Source organism: Neopelma chrysocephalum, unplaced genomic scaffold (assembly GCF_003984885.1).
Source record: "Neopelma chrysocephalum unplaced genomic scaffold, ASM398488v2 Primary Assembly neopelma1_60, whole genome shotgun sequence".
In the NCBI taxonomy this organism is placed as follows: Eukaryota; Metazoa; Chordata; class Aves; order Passeriformes; family Pipridae; genus Neopelma; species Neopelma chrysocephalum.
Window position 1 is genome coordinate 11,463,453 of NW_020897715.1, and position 16,256 is coordinate 11,479,708.

Below are 16,256 nucleotides of genomic sequence, written 5' to 3' on the forward strand. Positions count from 1 at the left end.
TGCTGCTGCTGCTGCTGCTGCTGCTGCTGCTGCTGCTGCTGCTGCTGCTGCTGCTGTGTAGTCCCTCCCTGAGGACTTCTGTCAGGGCCCAGGCTCTAACTGTGCTTTCCTCTCCATCTCCTGCTCAAAGCATGCAACAACACTCATCTTGAAAAGTTGGGTTTGGTTTGTTTTTACTAGTTAAAAAACACAAAACATTTTACTTACTTTCAGAGATGTTGATTGGGTTTTTTTCTAGTATTGATGTGGTAAGTTTAGGTTAACTTTTAAGGAAAGTGTTTCAATTCCTGAACGAGGGAACTTCCTTTTGGGAGTGAAAAGGAAGGCATTTGCAGAAACTATTACTGGATTTATGAATTTTCAAATAAACACTTTGCCTGCATCAGAAATGCTTTTGGTCCAGATCACTCAAGAATATTGTAGTCTGAGCAAATGTGTTGTAGACCTGCAAGGGACAGAATGAGACCGTACCCTCCTGCCCTTACAGCGTAAAACTCAGAACTGTTGCTACATGAGCCATCAGTGCCCCTGAATTGTGGTTGCATAGCAGCTTATGCCCACAAAAACTCCAGCATGCTAAATAGGGTAACCTCAAACAGAAGAGGTAATAAAATTACATTTCTAGATAATTATTATAAACAAAACAAAGGTTTGTTGTGGGATCTCAGTCATGCAATGCTATGTTACTGCATAAGCTGGTACTTTGCTTGGAAATTTCTATTGTTTGAGCCTTTTGTTTTTTCATGCCATTGCACTGTTTTGGAACAGACGTGGATTGTATGAAGATAGGAGCTCTGCTGATAAACCTGTTTAAGAATCTGGAGTACAGAAATGCCCTCACACAGCTTTATTTGATGTTCTGAATATCTGCAATAAAATCACTGTATGATGTGAGGCACAGCAATACTGGAAAGGAAACACATGGCACTGTCTTCCTTCTTTACCAATTCCTTTATTTCAAGATTTACCTGCTGCTACCCTGGTCATGGTCATAGCCATAGCAACCAGCACTAAGGAAGCAAAAGTTTGTCTCAAGTCAATTCTTGATGCAGTGGTTATATGGTCCCCATCCCATATGCACCAATCATAGGGAGCTTTTCCACTTGATAGTGTCCTCACCAGTCAGTGTTATTGGCACTACTTTCATTTTTTCAGCCTAGATTCAAGGAGTTTCTAATAGCTTTAGCACACTTAAGACACAGAAATTCCTTCTCTTCTGCACACTCACAGCACTGCATCCTGTGCTAATGACCAAGGCCAACTCTGAGAAAATGGATGAAGTAGTTCTGGTTTTGGCTCTTTGCCCGAAAGCCTGAAGTGCAAAAACAAATGCTGCAGCACAGGTCAGACCACATGCAAATAGAAAAAGTCAATAAAATTTAAGATGAACATTGAAAAGAGATTTTCAGCTCTATAAAACCAATAGAAACTACTCTTCAGCTGGGATCAGCAATATTGGCTGCAACATAAACAATCATCCCTCTGTCTTCCATTACTTTACTCCAGAACCTTTAAAAACCTTTCCCACTAAAAAGTATAATGAGTATATTAATTTTTTAAACTATTTTTAATGTCTCAGAATATCCAGCCCTTGAAGGGTTTGTGGCCTTGAATTCCTTACTGGGGATAGAGACACATCTCTTCCCCTCCCACTCCCCGATAGAATAGTTTGCATAGAGGAAAATGCAGAGTTTCTTAGTATTTTATACAAATAATTTAGCATTTAAACCTGCAAATCCTTGTAACTCTAGTTCCTAAACCACCTTCCAAGTGAAAAGAGCATAAGATGTATTTAAGGGCAAGCACAGATTTAGACACAGTCAGCAGTGCTTTTACTGTCACAGAAAAAAGTAGGCAGATTGGTGCGCGTGCTCTGTCCTTTTCAGCACGCTTCCTGGTGACAATATTTGGTCTGAGTTTCTCTTTCTGGAAATGAAACTCAAGAGCCCAGCTGGTTTTGGTTCACAGGACCCAAACTGCCTGTCCCAAATGCACAACAAGAGGCCCTTGCTGCTCTCACAGAATTCCATCTCCAGCTGGTCTCACAGATACCCTTCTCTGAGAGGTATCTGAAATGAATAACGGTTTGACCTGTCTCACGATGCTGGGATCAGACCAGACAAGATCAGACCAGACAAGACAACTAGTGTTACCACTTCCTTCCAGCTCCACGCTCTTGGCCATTGTTTGGGATTTAGGTCAGTGTCAATGGTTATAGATCCCTCTTTCAAACTCCAGAGGAATGATTGTCAGAGTTTTTAATGTGGACTAAATTTGTAGTAATTCCCTAACATTTGAACTACATGATCAACAATTGAAAAGAGACATCTGCTGTCACAGACATGAGGCACAGGCAATGTCAGACAGAACGCCTTGTGTTTGGCAATAACATGCACAATAGAAAATAGTCTTTCAGGGGAGATACAAAGTAGGCTTAAATGTTGCTAATTTACCAGCTCTGTCCACAGTAACCTGCCATTTTCCATCTTCATAGTCTGGCTTTAGAAAACCTTGACTGCAATTTAGTACAGGAAAAAAAACAAACCACCTTCCACTGAAATGCACAGTTCTGTATTTCAGGTTTTAGATGTGGGTTTACTGAATGCTCTTGTTTATCCCACCCTTTGCTATAATTACAAGCATTCAGAAGGTCCTATACCATCTTAATTTGTTCCTGCCACCTATGTAGTCACATTAAAAGGAAGACTTAACAGTGGTTGGGGCACTAGCCTGTGAACTGGGCACCTCTGTTCACATCATCACACCTGCAGAGGTACTGTTAAATGGCCCGATTGGTTTCTCTGCTGCCTTCCCTCCTGTCTCTGGCTGGCTGTTCTGGGTGTAATGTGCTGGGGAACGTGTGCCTGGTGAGGGTAACTACTGCAGGGTGATTTGTAGTAGGCAAGTCTGCCGCCTGGAGCAGTGAGCTGTGTGGGACTCTGAGGCAAAAGTAGCACTTCCTCTGTTTTGCGTGTCACAGTTTGGCATAGAAATGTGGAAATCTGCCTACTGGAATGGTTATGAACACATCTCTAGACAGTGTGGTTTTGCTGTTACCAGATTCACCACAGATTTCAGTTAAATTAGGTTGCTGTATTACGACCAAAAAGCCCCTCAAAAAAACAATTAGCAGTGTTCCTGACACAATTCTTGAAAGGTTTTGCTTTTTTTCTCTACATTTACCTATGGTTATTCAAACCCCTGGGGTGACAGGAGGGAGGCCTGCTCTGTAGATTCCAAACCAAATAGCTGGAACCAAATAAAGGGCATTTGTAGATTTATTTGGGAGCACTCTTCTAAGCATGCATGTAGCAGCCAGTGATTGTGGTCTGTCCTGAGCTATGCACATTTGAGCTCTGTCTTGCTGTGAAACAAAGCACATTTTAAGAGGACTTGATTTACAGGTAGTAGAATACAGGGTTTTTTTTTCCCCAGGTTTACACAGTTAACCTCTCACCATTAACAGCTTTCACTGATCATAAATTTGAGAAGCAGCATTTCCGTAGAAGTTTGTCTCACTACAAAATATTTGAAGGTATCTCTGAGACACATGTATGTTGCTGGCTGGCCTTTTCTTAAGGGATGGCAGTCCCCTCCCTACAGCTTTGTAACTGAACTCAATACAAAGAAAGTAGGATGTAGCCTCTGTTATCTCCTAACAGTCCTTCCTGGACTTAAATCTATTCATTGTAAAAATTAAACTATTCAGAATTATAGCACTTTAAACAGAAGGCTATGACTGCAGAAGAAAAAGGGGTCTCTGTCTCAAAAAAAAAGCAGGGTTCCCCAGGACCCCCAGGCTTGCCTGGCTGTAAGGCCAACATCAGAATATTTTTATATATTATTTTAATAAAGATACTGATAGAAGTTTACTTTCATTTGATGGTGCTAAAATTGCAGTACTTCTTTGAAGCTGAAATGTTTCAAGGACATACATTTATTTCTGTAGGTTTTGTAGCCCTATAAACTGTAGTCATGGAGAAATATAATGTAAAAAGCTCTGTGGTTTTTTTAAATATGAAAACAGCGCTCTGATACATATCAATTAAGCAGTAAAACTTCACGGGTTTTCTTACTATAATGTGAACACAGGTGGCAACAGTTTTGTGGTCAGTTTGGGTTTGTTTATTTTATCCAAAACCTCTATATAGTTCAACTTAAACAGAAATTACTGATTTTTTTCTTTAATTTCTTAATTTTTTTATATATCAGGATAGCTCTTAGAAAACTGATGGCTGCAGCAGGAAGCCAGAGGATGCTGCAGGACTGGGTTGTTTTGCCCTGTTCTTTGGCCAAACAGAGCATCAGCACATGGAGCTCTCAGCAGCTCAGAGCTGTTGCTGGGCTTGGCTTGAGTGTGTAAGAACACAGATGAGAAGACCCAAAGCTAAACAGATGACAAAAATTCGGAGGAGCTGTTGACTCCCTCAAAGGCAGAGAGGCCCTGCAAAGAGGCCTCGATAAATCAGAGGGCTGGGCAATCACCAACCATGTGAAGTTTAACAAGGGAAAGTGCCGGATTCTGCATCCGGGACGGGGCAACCCTGCATGTTCATAGAGATTGGGGAATGAGCTGCTGGAAAGCAGTGCCACAGAAAGGGACCTGGGAGTCCTGGTCGAAGGCAAGTCGAATATGAGTCAGCAGTGCCCTGGCAGCCAGGAGGCCCAAACATGTCCTTGGGGGCATCAGGCAAAGCATCACCAGACAGTTGAGGGAAGAGATTGTCCCGCCCCGCTCTGACCTGAGGCAGCCTCACCTTGAATACTCTGAGCAGTTTTGGGCACTACAGGATAAGAATATAGAGCTATTAGAGCGTGTTCAAAGGAAGGAAATGAAGATGGTGAAGGGTCTGGAGGGGAAGACATAGAAGGAGTAGCTGAGGTCACTTATCTGTTTAGCCTGGAGGAGACTGAGGGGAGACCTCACTGTGGTCTTCAACATCCCCATAAGGGGAAGCGGAGTGGCTGGCACTGATCGCTTCTCTCTGGTAACCAGTGGCAGGATGTGTTGGGAATGACGTGAAGTTGTGTCAGGGGAGGTCTAGGTAGGATATTGGAAAAAGGGGTTTCACCCAGAGGGTGTTTGAGCACTGGAAAAGGCTCCCCAGGGAAGTGGTCACAGTACCAAGCCTGACAGAGCTGAAGAAGCGCTTGGACAACACTCTCGGGCACATGGTGCGATTCCTGGGGCTGCGTCCTGTGCAGGGCCAGGAGCTGGTCTCCACGGTTCTTGAGGGTCCCTTCCAACTTGGCATATCCTGTGATTCTGTAAAGAGCCGGGCCTGGGAAGGGCCTGCCCCTCTCAAAGGCCAATGTGGACAGCAGAACACAAACGCCGCCGAGCCGGGCCCTGACAGTACTGGGCCGGGCGGGGGCACCCGAGATATCGCGCCCGCCCCGCTCCGCCCCACTATCCCTTTGTCCCGCCCCGCTATCCCGTTGTCCCGCCCGCCGCCTTCCGGGCCCGGCCGGGTTCCGCCTGCAGCCGCCGCGATGCTGCTGTCGCGGGCGGGCGGTGTGGCGGGCCGGGTTCCGCCGCTGGCCGCCTTGTCCCAGGTGCTGCGGCTGGAGCGGAGCCGCCGCACCGGGATCATGTTCCCGCTGCAGAAGCTGGAGCGGTACCTGGCGCCCGGCACCGACACGGCATGGTTCCACATCTTCGAGCCCGGGCTGGGCGCCCTGCAGCGCGCCGAGACGCTCTTCAGGTCCGGCCAGGGCCACCCCATCGACTACGTGAGCTCCGCCGTCCGCATGGACCACGCCCCGCCGCCGGCCCTGCCCGAGGTCAGGGCTGCCCTCGCACCTTTGGCTGCGACCGTGCTGGGACAGTGGCTTCCCACCGCCCGGGCCACCCCGGGCCGGCCTGAGCTGCTGGGGCAAAGTGGTGTTGGCAGTGGTTGTGTAGCTGTGGGGGCGGCAGTGTCAGAGCACTGCACGGTGCGTGCTGCACTTACTGCTGCTGTTTTAAAATAGTTCATTTGTTGTTGCTCTCCGTTGTGCAACTCAGCAGCCCGGCGTGCCCGTGGCACAGGACACTGCTGTCCCCAGGCACTGGCACCAAGGGCTGGGAAATGACCAGGACTGTCCCGGCACATTGAGGGCAGGTGTAGATGTGCCCTCTCTGCCTCTCCCTCTGCAGGTGTGCTTCATTGGCCGAAGCAACGTGGGGAAATCATCTTTAATCCGGGCCTTGTTTTCACTGTCTCCAGAAGTGGAGGTCAGAGTGTCAAAAACTCCGGTGAGTGACTTTTTTAACTTCCGTCCATCTTTGTCAGCAACTGATGCCAGGCCAGAGAGTAGGGCTGAGAAGGGTGGGAGGGGACAAGCTCCTGGGTAACCTGAAACAGCAGGAGAACGTGTCGGCTGTGGTGGCCACCACCTCATGGCTGGCAATGGCCTTGCTCAAGCACAAGAAGAGGCAGAAAGAGCCCAGCTTAGCTCTTCAGCCAGGCCTGGCACGTGTGCCAGACACAGGAGTTGCACAGCTCGAGCAGATGTGCTGTTAAGTCCTTTGAGAAGAAGCTGAGACACTCGTGAAGGCATTTTTAGTCTATTTTATGGATAGAGCCATGTAGGATTGCTACAAGGGTAGGAGACTGGGCAGCTTAAAGCAACAGTAGCATTCTGGGGGGGGCAGGGGCATGGAATAGAGAGGTTTCATGGGGCATTTCCTAGTGCACTGCTTAAAGCAGCTTTTTAAAACCACTGCCTTCCCTCATCTTGCCTAAATCCTCTTCTCAGGGCCACACCAAGAAGATGAATTTCTTCAAAGTAGGGAAGTACTTTACTCTGGTGGATATGCCAGGATATGGCTACCGCGCCCCGCAAGACTTTGTGGAGATGGTGGAGGCCTACCTGCAGGAACGGCGCAAGTAAGGGACTTTCACAGCTGTGAAAGCCAGACACCTACATACAGTGTCATGTAATTAGGTGAAAAAATGAAGAGGGGTAGGTGCTTCCAGTGCTAGTATTGGTTAGTTCTGACGTAATTTCCCTGGGAGCTTCTGCAGTGTCATTCATTCATGCTTGGATCAAAACAACAGAAAAGATTGAGGTGCTGCTCCATGCTGACCTTCGTCTTCCATGCATGGCTTTTCTTGACTCTTCCTATCCTCAGATCCCACGTATTTGTTTCTCCTTATGAATTTGGAAGTAGCAGAATGGGCAGGAAATAATGGTGGCAATTACTGTTGCTTGTCTTTCTGGCAGCTTGAAGAGGACTTTTCTGTTAGTTGATGGTGTAGTTGGACTCCAAAAAACAGATCATATTGCAGTAGAGATGCTGGAAGAGTTTGGAATTCCTTATGTGGTAGGTAATGCTGCTTTCTTGGGTTGGTTATAAGGTACGGGTAATCTGTAAGGGTGTGTATCCTGTACTTGAGCTTATGCAGGTTGTTCTATCCAGGTAGTAAGCCAACCCCCTTTATTGTTAATAAAATACACCTAAAATGTGCTGAGTAAGGCAAGTGGGATTTAAGGGGGTTTTTGCTTTGTTTATTAAATGGATACTTTTTTTTTCCAGTGCTCAGCTTGAGAACCTTGAAAATGCCTGCTCCTTATGCAGGCTGTAGAAGTATTTTGATGAACTGTGCTCAATTTTTCCCCCTAGATATGACCCAGAGCTTTCAGTCTGCCTTGCAAGATGGTCCAGGACTCTTACAGATGTTCCAGGCTAGCAGCAAAATAATCTTATTTTCCTCTTTTAATCTTCCCTTTCTGGATCCATGCAGATGGTGTTAACCAAAATTGACCGAGCTTCCCGGGGACTGTTGTTAAAGAATGTACTGGGGATCCAGGAGTTTGTAAAGGAGAATACTCAGGGATGCTTTCCTCAACTGTTCCTGGTCAGGTAAAGCTCTGCTGCACTGCTGCCATTTCCTTTTGGGTGATAAATTCAGTAGGGCAAGCTAAGCTGAAATGGGTTTGTCCACTTTAGAGGCAGCCCCTCTCTATGGCCCAAGGATAGAGGGTGGGCTGCTGATGGGGAAATGTCCCTTTTCTTCTTCCCCCTCCTCTGCAGAGTTGTTTTCAAGGTTGCTTCTTCCTTTGGCCTTTCTTGGAGGTGGGCAGCAGTCCTGGTGCTGGATGTTAGCAGGCTTTGCCATTCTATTTGGAGTTCTGGTAACAGTAGCAGCTGTAATTGTTGCATTAGGGAGCTGAACTTGAGGCTCATACCAAGGTGTACTGCACTGTGGGAGATGTAATTGAACACAGCCAGTGGCTGTTTGCTTGTATTACTCCAAGACACAGCATTATCTGGCACTAAACATCCACACCTCTGTTTCCACAGTTCAGTGGAGTTTTCAGGAGTTCACTTGCTAAGGTGTTTTGTAGCCCATGTTACTGGAAACCTGCCTGCTGTAGAGACCAGCTGAAAAGACTGACTCCTGATCTGCTCAGCTCATCCGGAACAAAAGGTCTGTGTTTTTTGTTGTAAATAACCCAAGGTACTAGAAATTATTTAGGATAAATTAATATATGTAAAACTAAGCTTTTTGCTTATTAAGTTCATCAATTCAAGAAGTTTGCAGTGTGAATGAATCTAGGGTATTATAAAACTGTTTTATGAAACCTACATGATTGTGCAGAGAACCTCCAAAGAGAAGTGAAGTTTTAATACAGCATTTCTTCTCTGTCCACTGAAATGCTCAGAAAGATACCGCTGCATGCCTAAATTCTGCTATATTTAGGATATTAGAGATAGTCTAGTAATATCTTTAATTAAGAGGCATTTAGTTTAGAATAGAAAAACTATAGCCCTGACATTAAGCAAACTGTACTTGTCCAGTTGAACTGAATGGTACACAGAAGTTTACTTCTCTCAGTTAGGGTTAGGGTTAGGATAGCAGGAGCCAAAAGCTACCACTCGTACAAGCTTCCTGCTCTAAGGCCATCTAGAGTGGAAGTAGCCAACGTATTGTCTGTGAAGGTGTGTTTGACTTTCTGTATGTTTTACTTTTGTAACTTTCTGTGTTCAGTAGGTGCAGCGAGATAGCATGCCTTGCTTGCATACATCGAGTTGTCCCTGTTCCAGATGGGTGAAGGAAAGGACACATCTTCAGTGGGATCTACTTTTCAATCACTGTTGGCTTGAAACAGTGAAATGAAAGACTGGCCATCTGGAGGAACTCTCTTTTTCTGCACATTATCATCAGTCAGTGCTGCATTTCTGTTCTCAATCCAGCATGAAGTTCTGCATCTGCACTTGGATGAATTGCCAGATCTGAGACCTGTTGTCCATTATCTGTGGCAGCTGAAGCACAGTACTGATGTGTCCCGTACTCTTTAGGGGTACTGTAGCAGCTCGGAGAACTGTGTCCCACACCAGCTGTGTCTGGCTAAGAGCACCTGAAACTGTGAAGTTTACAAGATACAGAGTCGGACAAAAGGAGAGCTGTCAATAGCAGCAGTCATGCAGGAGAACTTAGTCCAAAGCTATTAAGTGCCTGTTGAACTCTGGCACTCGGACTTTGTCATGTCTTAACGTGGCCAAATATGGGTGTGCCGTTGTCAAAGTTACTTACATTAAGTGTTTAAACCTCATGAAAGAGCAGTTTTTTCTAAACCACTCTGAGGGTGAGAAGGTGGCATTTATAGCCCTTTCATTATGCAACTTCTTGTAACTCTCAGACTAGACATGAGGTGAGGCTTGTTTTCAGCACTCATGTAAGAAGTGGGGAATGTGATAAATGCAGTAGAAAGAAATGGTCTCTAGCTTCTGCATTTTAACAGTAATTAAACCTGTAAATCTCTTAATATTTTACCTCTAATCCCAAAATGCTACAGAGCAAACCAGCCTAGGGGATGCATGATCCTAGGGGAAGTGCAGTAGTATCTAGGCAGATGGAACAGGTGCAAGTGAACACTTCAGGAAGAATTCTTTCTTAATATTTTAAAACCAGGATTTTTGAAAAGCATCAGTCTTGTCACAGCTGTCATTTTCAAGGCCTCACCTGTGACTGGAGAGCTTCCGAAAATAATCCTGTATGTGTAAAAAATTGCAGTTCTGCTTTTAGTCCCTCTTCTGAATAAAACCCCTTACAATGCTAGGAAAATGGGGCAGGCAACTCAGGAAGTGTTTAAGGATGTCATTAGGTCATGCAGAAAGAAATTAGAAAGGTGAAAGCTCAATTAGAACATAATCTGGCCACTTCTGTAAAGAATAATAAAAGGTGTTTTTATAAATACATTAGTAGCAAAAGGAGGGGCAAGGAAAACCTCCATTCTTTATTGGACGCAAGGGGAGAATATAGTTACCAAAGATGAGGAAAAGGCTCAGGTACTTAACACCTTCTTTGTCTCAGTTTTCAACAGTAAGACAGGTTGTCCTCAGGACACCTGGCCTCCTGAGCTGGTAGACAGATATAGGGAGCAGAATAGCTCCTCTGTAATCCAGGAGGAAGCAGTTAGTGACCTGCTGAGCCACGTAGATGCTCACAAGTCTATGGGACCAGATGGGATCCATCCTAGGGTGATGAGGGAGCTGGTGGAAGAGCTCACCAAGCCGCTCTTCATCATCTACCAACAGTCCTGGCTCACTGGGGAGGTCCCACATGACTGGGGGTTGGCCCATCCATGAGAAGGGCTGGAAGGAGGATCTGGGGAACTACAGGCCTGTCAGCCTGACATCAGTGCCTGGCAAGGTTATGGAACAGATCATCTTGAGTGCAATCACACAGCACCTACAGGGTGGCTGGGGGATCAGACCCAGCCAGCATGGATTTAGGAGGGGGCAGGTCCTGCCTGACCAACTTGATCTTTTTTTATGACCAGGTGACCTGATTGGTGGATGAGGGGAAGGCTCTGGATGTTGTCTGTCTGGACTTCAGCAAAGCCCTTGGTGCAGTGTCCCAAAGCATACTCCTGGAAAAGCTGGCAGCCCACAGCTTGGACAGGGGCACTCTGTGCTGGATTAAGAACTGGCTGGAGGGCCAGGCCCAGAGAGTGTTGGTGAAGGGTGTTGCATCCAGTTGGTGGCCGATCACTAGTGGTGTCCCCTAGGGATCAGTGTTGGGCCCAGTTCTATTTAATATCTTTATTGATGATCTGGAAGAGGGGATTGAGTCCACCATCAGCAAATTTGCAGATGGCACCAAGCTGGGGGGAGTGTCAATTTGCTGGAGGGTAGGAGGACTCTGCAGAGGAAACTGGACAGGCTGGATTGATGGCCCAAAGCCAACAGTACAAGATTTAACAAGACCAAGTGCCAGGTCCTGCACTTTGGCCACAACCAACTCCTGCAGCTCTGCAGGCTGGGGACAGAGTGGCTGCAGAGCAGCCAGGCAGAAAGGGACCTGGGGGTTCTGATTGACAGGAAGCTGAACATGAGCCAGGAGTGTGCCCAGGTGGCCAAGAAGGCCAATGGCATCCTGGCCTGTATCAGGAACAGTTTGGCCAACAGGACTAGGGAAGTGATTGTCCCTCCATACCCAGCACTGGCTAGGCCACTCCTGAAGTACTGTGTCCAGTTCTGGGCACCTCAGTTTAGGAAGGATGTTGAGGTGCTGGAGCGTGTCCAGAGAAGGGTAACAAAGCTGGTGCACAAGTCCCATGAGGAGCAGCTGAGGGAGCTGGGGTTGTTTAGCCTGGACAAAAGGAGGCTCAGGGGGATCCTTATCGCTCTCTACAACTCCCTGAAAGGAGGTTGTAGCCAAGTGGGGGTCAGTCTCCCAGGCAACTAGTGACAGGACAAGAGAACAGAGTCTTAAGCTACACCAAGGGAGGCTCAGGTTGGACATTAGGAAGAAGTTCTTTACAGTAAGAGTGATTGGGCATTGGAATGGACTGCGCAGGGAGGTGGTGGAGTCACCATCCCTGGAGATGTTTTAAGAAAAGACTGGATGAGGCACTTAGTGTCATAGTCTAGTTGACAAGGTGGAGTTAGGTCATAGGTTGGACTCGATAACCTCAGAGGTCTTTTCCAACCTAGTTGATTCTGTGATTCTGTGAATTCTTTTACAAACCACTTAAATACAATAAATGTGTCTAGTAAATCCATTTGTATAAAAAGTGGGACGTGTGTATGGAACAGTAGGTACCCTCTTATCCTGAAGAACCAGCTTTGCCTCTGGACACATCTTGGTTTTCTGCTCTGCTGGTCAAAAGATCTTTACTCACAAGTGCTTCAAATACTGGAAGAACTTGCATTTTGCTCAGCCATTTGCAGGCGAGAACACCACAGTTGGATTCTTGAGTGCAACAGTGCCCCTGTGTAAGACAGCAAATAAAAGCAAGTCCTCTCCTTTACTTAAACAGTAAAACTTATATTTAAGTGTCTTCATGGGAACGTGCTTTGGGTAAACAGGTGTCTGACACACTACTGGACTTTTTATGCCAAATTCTTAAGGAACATGCTGTGTGAGGAGTTGCACTTTCTCAGACCAGAGACACAAACACTCTCCCTTTTCCCCTTGATGAGTGGTGGGTGGGCCTGGCAGCTTACTGAAGCAGTAGAGCTCATTTTGGTTTTAAATTCAGATGTCTCGGATTGTTTGCAGTGCATATGCTTCACTGCAGGCACCCAGCATTACCCTGTGAACCTTTGCCTCTTCTGCACCTGTTATTTACAGAATGATCACGAGTACTAGCTTCTGTGGAAAAAGATTACACCTTGTGCATCTTCCCTGGTCTTTCAGCAGCAATTTCTCCTTTTTCTTTCTCTACTATCTGTGTCTGATCTAGTCTGTCACCATAACACTGGCACTACAAAGGCAGTATTTTTCAACAGTGTCCAAAATTAGAACATTACAGTCTGGACAGGTGCACTACTCAGTCATTAACAAACTAGTGGAATAATTGGGCTCAAAGCATTAAAGTCAGTGGGTCATACTCCAGTTGCGCAGCAGTTACAAATGGAACACTGCAATGATCTATTCTGGAACGTATCCAGGTGAACATCTTTATGAGTAATCTGGAGCAGATGCATTATCAAACAACGCATGGCACCAAACTGGGGGGACAGTTGATACCCTCAAGGGCAGGGCTGCCATTTAGAAGGACTTGGGAGAGCTGGAGGAAAGGGCTGACAGCAAACATGAAATTCAACAGGACTGGAGCACCTCCCCTACCAAGACAAGCTGAGGAAGTTGGGGCTGTTCAGCCTGGGGGAGATTGTGAGGGCCCCCCTGAAGGGGGCCTATAGGAAAGCCAGAGAAGGACTCTCCATCAAGAACTGTAGTGCAGGATGAGGAGTAATGGGTACAAATTGAAAGAGAAGAAACTTAGGATAGATATTAGGAAGAAATTCTTTATTGTGAGAGTGGTGAGACACTGGAACAGGTTGCCCAGGGAGGTTTTTGATGCCTCAACCCTGGTGATGATCAAGGCCAGGGTGGATGGGGGATTGACCAACCTGGTCTGCTGGGAGGTGTTCCCGCCCATGGCAGGGGTGTTGAAACAAGATGATCTTTAAGGTCCCTTCCAACCCCTTAACATTCTATGATTCTATGAAAGTGGGCAAGTACATCTTTCTCAGGGGAACAAAAAGCCCCTACGAACCACGCAGGCAGACTGGGAGACCTTTTTAACATCATGGCTGACCTTCTTTCAAGCAGGGGAATGGACCAGACACCTCCCGAGTTCACTTTCAGACCACGATATCCTGATCTGACAATCCACTATGAGTGTCGACTACCGATACGGGGAGGGTCACCAGATTTCGCCCACTAAATCCTTGGTGCCACGACTCCAACCAGCTCCCGCCCAGCAGGCAGCACCGCCCCGTGCCCGCCCCTCCACAGCTCGGCGGGCTCGGCGAGGCGGGGCCGGGCAAGGGGAAGAGGAATAGGAATCGCTTCCGGCGCAGCCCGGCAGCCATGGCCGATGAGGAGGAGGACGTGCCGGTGAGTGGCGGGAGGGGCTGCAGTTCCCGGTGGTCCCCATCTCATCCCAGCCACGGGCGGAGGTGCAGCGGGAAGAGGCCGGGTCCCGGCGGGCGCTGACCGCGGCCTCTCCCCGCTGTGCCCGTGTAGTTCGAAGAGGACGCGGAGGACGCCGGCGGGGGCCTGGACGGCGGGCAGGGCAGGAGGAAGAGGCTGTTCTCCAAAGAGCGTGAGTCGAGCTGGGCCGGACAGCCCAGCCCAACCCGGACGGGTCATTCAGCTGAAACGCTAAGCAGACAGCTATGGAGTTCCTAAACTCACTTTTCCTTAGCAAAACAGCGGCTTTCATTCTGTGCCCTGGCTGCAAGTGCAGAAAGCTGTCATGTAGACCCCCCAAAAATACTGCTGGTGCATCCTCTGAACCGAGCTGTGCCCAAAGTCAGTTGTGCTGTAAGTCAGTGTATAGGGCTTTGCAGGCTAAATGAGTATTTAAAGAGCTTGTCATCAGATGTGCTTTTCTGCATGTACAGCACCTGGCTTTTGTTGGTTTGCTTATTTCCTGTATGTTTGCTCAAGTATTGCCTTGCCTAAGAGACAAGAGTTACATTCCTGCACCACCCTGGAGCAGGAATGTGCAGGCTGGTGAACTCTAACTAGATGTGTGCTGCTGACACTACTGAATGAATGAAAGGAGCCTCACACTGAGTGTTTCTTTGTGCAGTAAGATGCATGATGTATGGATTCGGGGATGACCAGAACCCTTACACAGAATCCGTGGACATTCTTGAGGACCTGGTAATAGAGTTTATCACAGAAATGGTAAGTCAGCTCTAGACAGCATGGTCAAAACATCCTCACAAGGACTTTAGTCTTCTAAATAATACCTCTGACTCAAATGCTGCATTATCCCAGGCCCCAAAGTCATGGTGCTAGTAGGAGAAAGCTAAACTTGGATTTTGCTTTTCCAAGAGAAAGGCAAAATTCATGCATCTTGCTCCATGTGGTTTTAGAAAACTGAAGTCCTTAAGCAGTGGTTAGATTAGTATTGTAGGAGGGGAAATTCATGTCTGACTTTGGGGGTCACTGTGGCATCACTGTATGTGCAGCTGACAGAAGACAAGGCTCAGCTTCAAAAATCTGTCAACTTTTTGTGTTGACCCAGTGTTTTTACGTGGATGGGAATGTAGCTCTGCTGCAAAAGAAGTGCATTCTGGGGCCTGAAGCCATTACTTTACCAGGTATTTGGATACTCTTTTAAACAAGCATTTCCCTTTCTTTTGAAAGGCTGCCCTTGCCTTTCCTTATCAAAATACCCCACACTGTCCTCTGATAAGGTTACCTCACATTGCTTCAAAGTTGTGCCTGATCTTCAGGCTTTTTGCAGGCTGGGCATCATACTTGTAATCTAGCTTTAGTTTTGATACCATTACATTATGTATATATACCGCTAGGTGTAGGTGTAGGTGACAGGGAGCTGGGGACAGCAGAGCAACAGTAAGTCCATGGTTTACTGGGAAGTTCTGTCGTGACTGGGATGATGGTGCCCAGGTCCTGCAATTGCTTACTTTTTTACAAAATTACAGGAAATAAAGTGGAATTGAGAACTTAAAAAAGTGGCAAAGGAACCCTGTTGACTTTCCTTTTTCCCTCTGACAGACACACAAGGCCATGTCAATCGGGCGGCAGGGCCGTGTACAGGTCGAGGACATTGTCTTTCTAATTCGCAAGGACCCCCGGAAGTTTGCCAGGGTTAAAGACCTCCTAACTATGAATGAAGAACTGAAACGAGCCAGAAAGGCCTTCGATGAAGCAAACTATGGATCTTGATTCTGTGCACAAGCTGCACTGGGGCTTCATTTGGGCTGCCCAAGTAACGGCAGCTGCCCAGTAAGAAGGAAGATCATGTGTGTTGTTTGGAGGGGTTATTCAGGATGAAGGTCACTGCTGGGATGTCTGCCCTCACTCCCCGCCTTTTTTGAGAACTATTCAAGCAGCTGAAATGTTATCTGATTGTATGTGGTATACTTGGGTATTTTTATACCCTTTTAGGACATGAAAAATTCCTGTAATGGCAGGAAGTCTGTTTGAAGTAGGCCTGTGTTGTATCAGATGGCTAGAGGGCTGATGATCCATGATTCTCTACACTTATTTCAGTTATCACTGGGTACTCCTGTGAGAGGAAACCCAGAAAATGGATCTTGGTTATCTGGACACAGGCTTCAAGCCCAAACTACTCTAAGAGTTCTGCTTTTTGCTCTGTATATGCTCTTTGAATAAAACATTTCAAGTTTGTGCCTACTCCTCATAACTAAACTTACATTGATCAATTCACACAAGGTGCACAATAGAGGGGTTTTTACACTTAACAGACTAGGAAGGTTATTTTAATTTTTGTCCTGGTGGGCACAGCTCTTTTATTTTCTACCGCTCTTAAGC

The 16,256-nt window shown here is 46.7% G+C and overlaps 2 protein-coding genes across 3 annotated transcripts; both read left to right on the top strand.

The window, feature by feature from the left end:
• Positions 1–5,549: 5,549 nt before the first annotated feature.
• GTPBP8 (GTP binding protein 8 (putative)) lies at positions 5,550–9,225 on the top strand. Of its 2 annotated transcripts, none has more exons than XM_027681117.1 (7): positions 5,550–5,784; positions 6,140–6,238; positions 6,742–6,872; positions 7,210–7,309; positions 7,731–7,849; positions 8,291–8,417; positions 8,979–9,225. In XM_027681117.1, exons 1-6 carry the CDS (start codon positions 5,593–5,595, stop codon positions 8,373–8,375), a joined length of 726 nt encoding a protein of 241 aa, XP_027536918.1. In that variant the 5' UTR covers positions 5,550–5,592; the 3' UTR covers positions 8,376–8,417; positions 8,979–9,225. The 2 variants fall into 2 exon arrangements, with proteins under 2 accessions (XP_027536918.1, XP_027536920.1); XM_027681119.1 differs by having other exon boundaries at positions 8,982–9,225.
• Positions 9,226–13,796: 4,571 nt separating this feature from the next.
• Positions 13,797–16,120, top strand: TAF13 (TATA-box binding protein associated factor 13). Its single transcript, XM_027681123.1, has 4 exons — positions 13,797–13,841; positions 13,971–14,049; positions 14,542–14,639; positions 15,477–16,120. The coding sequence occupies exons 1-4, from the start codon at positions 13,815–13,817 to the stop codon at positions 15,645–15,647; spliced, it is 375 nt and encodes a 124-aa protein (XP_027536924.1). The 5' UTR covers positions 13,797–13,814; the 3' UTR covers positions 15,648–16,120.
• Positions 16,121–16,256: the final 136 nt, after the last annotated feature.

Coding starts and splice junctions, on each gene's coding strand:
- TAF13 (XM_027681123.1), top strand. CDS start 13,815: ATGGCCGATGAGGAGGAGGACGTGCCG. Junction 13,842..13,970: donor ATGAGGAGGAGGACGTGCCG/GTGAGTGGCGGG, acceptor GTGCCCGTGTAG/TTCGAAGAGGACGCGGAGGA. Junction 14,050..14,541: donor GAGGCTGTTCTCCAAAGAGC/GTGAGTCGAGCT, acceptor TTCTTTGTGCAG/TAAGATGCATGATGTATGGA.
- GTPBP8 (XM_027681117.1), top strand. CDS start 5,593: ATGTTCCCGCTGCAGAAGCTGGAGCGGTACCTGGCGCCCGGCACCGAC. Junction 6,873..7,209: donor TACCTGCAGGAACGGCGCAA/GTAAGGGACTTT, acceptor TCTTTCTGGCAG/CTTGAAGAGGACTTTTCTGT. Junction 7,310..7,730: donor AGTTTGGAATTCCTTATGTG/GTAGGTAATGCT, acceptor GGATCCATGCAG/ATGGTGTTAACCAAAATTGA.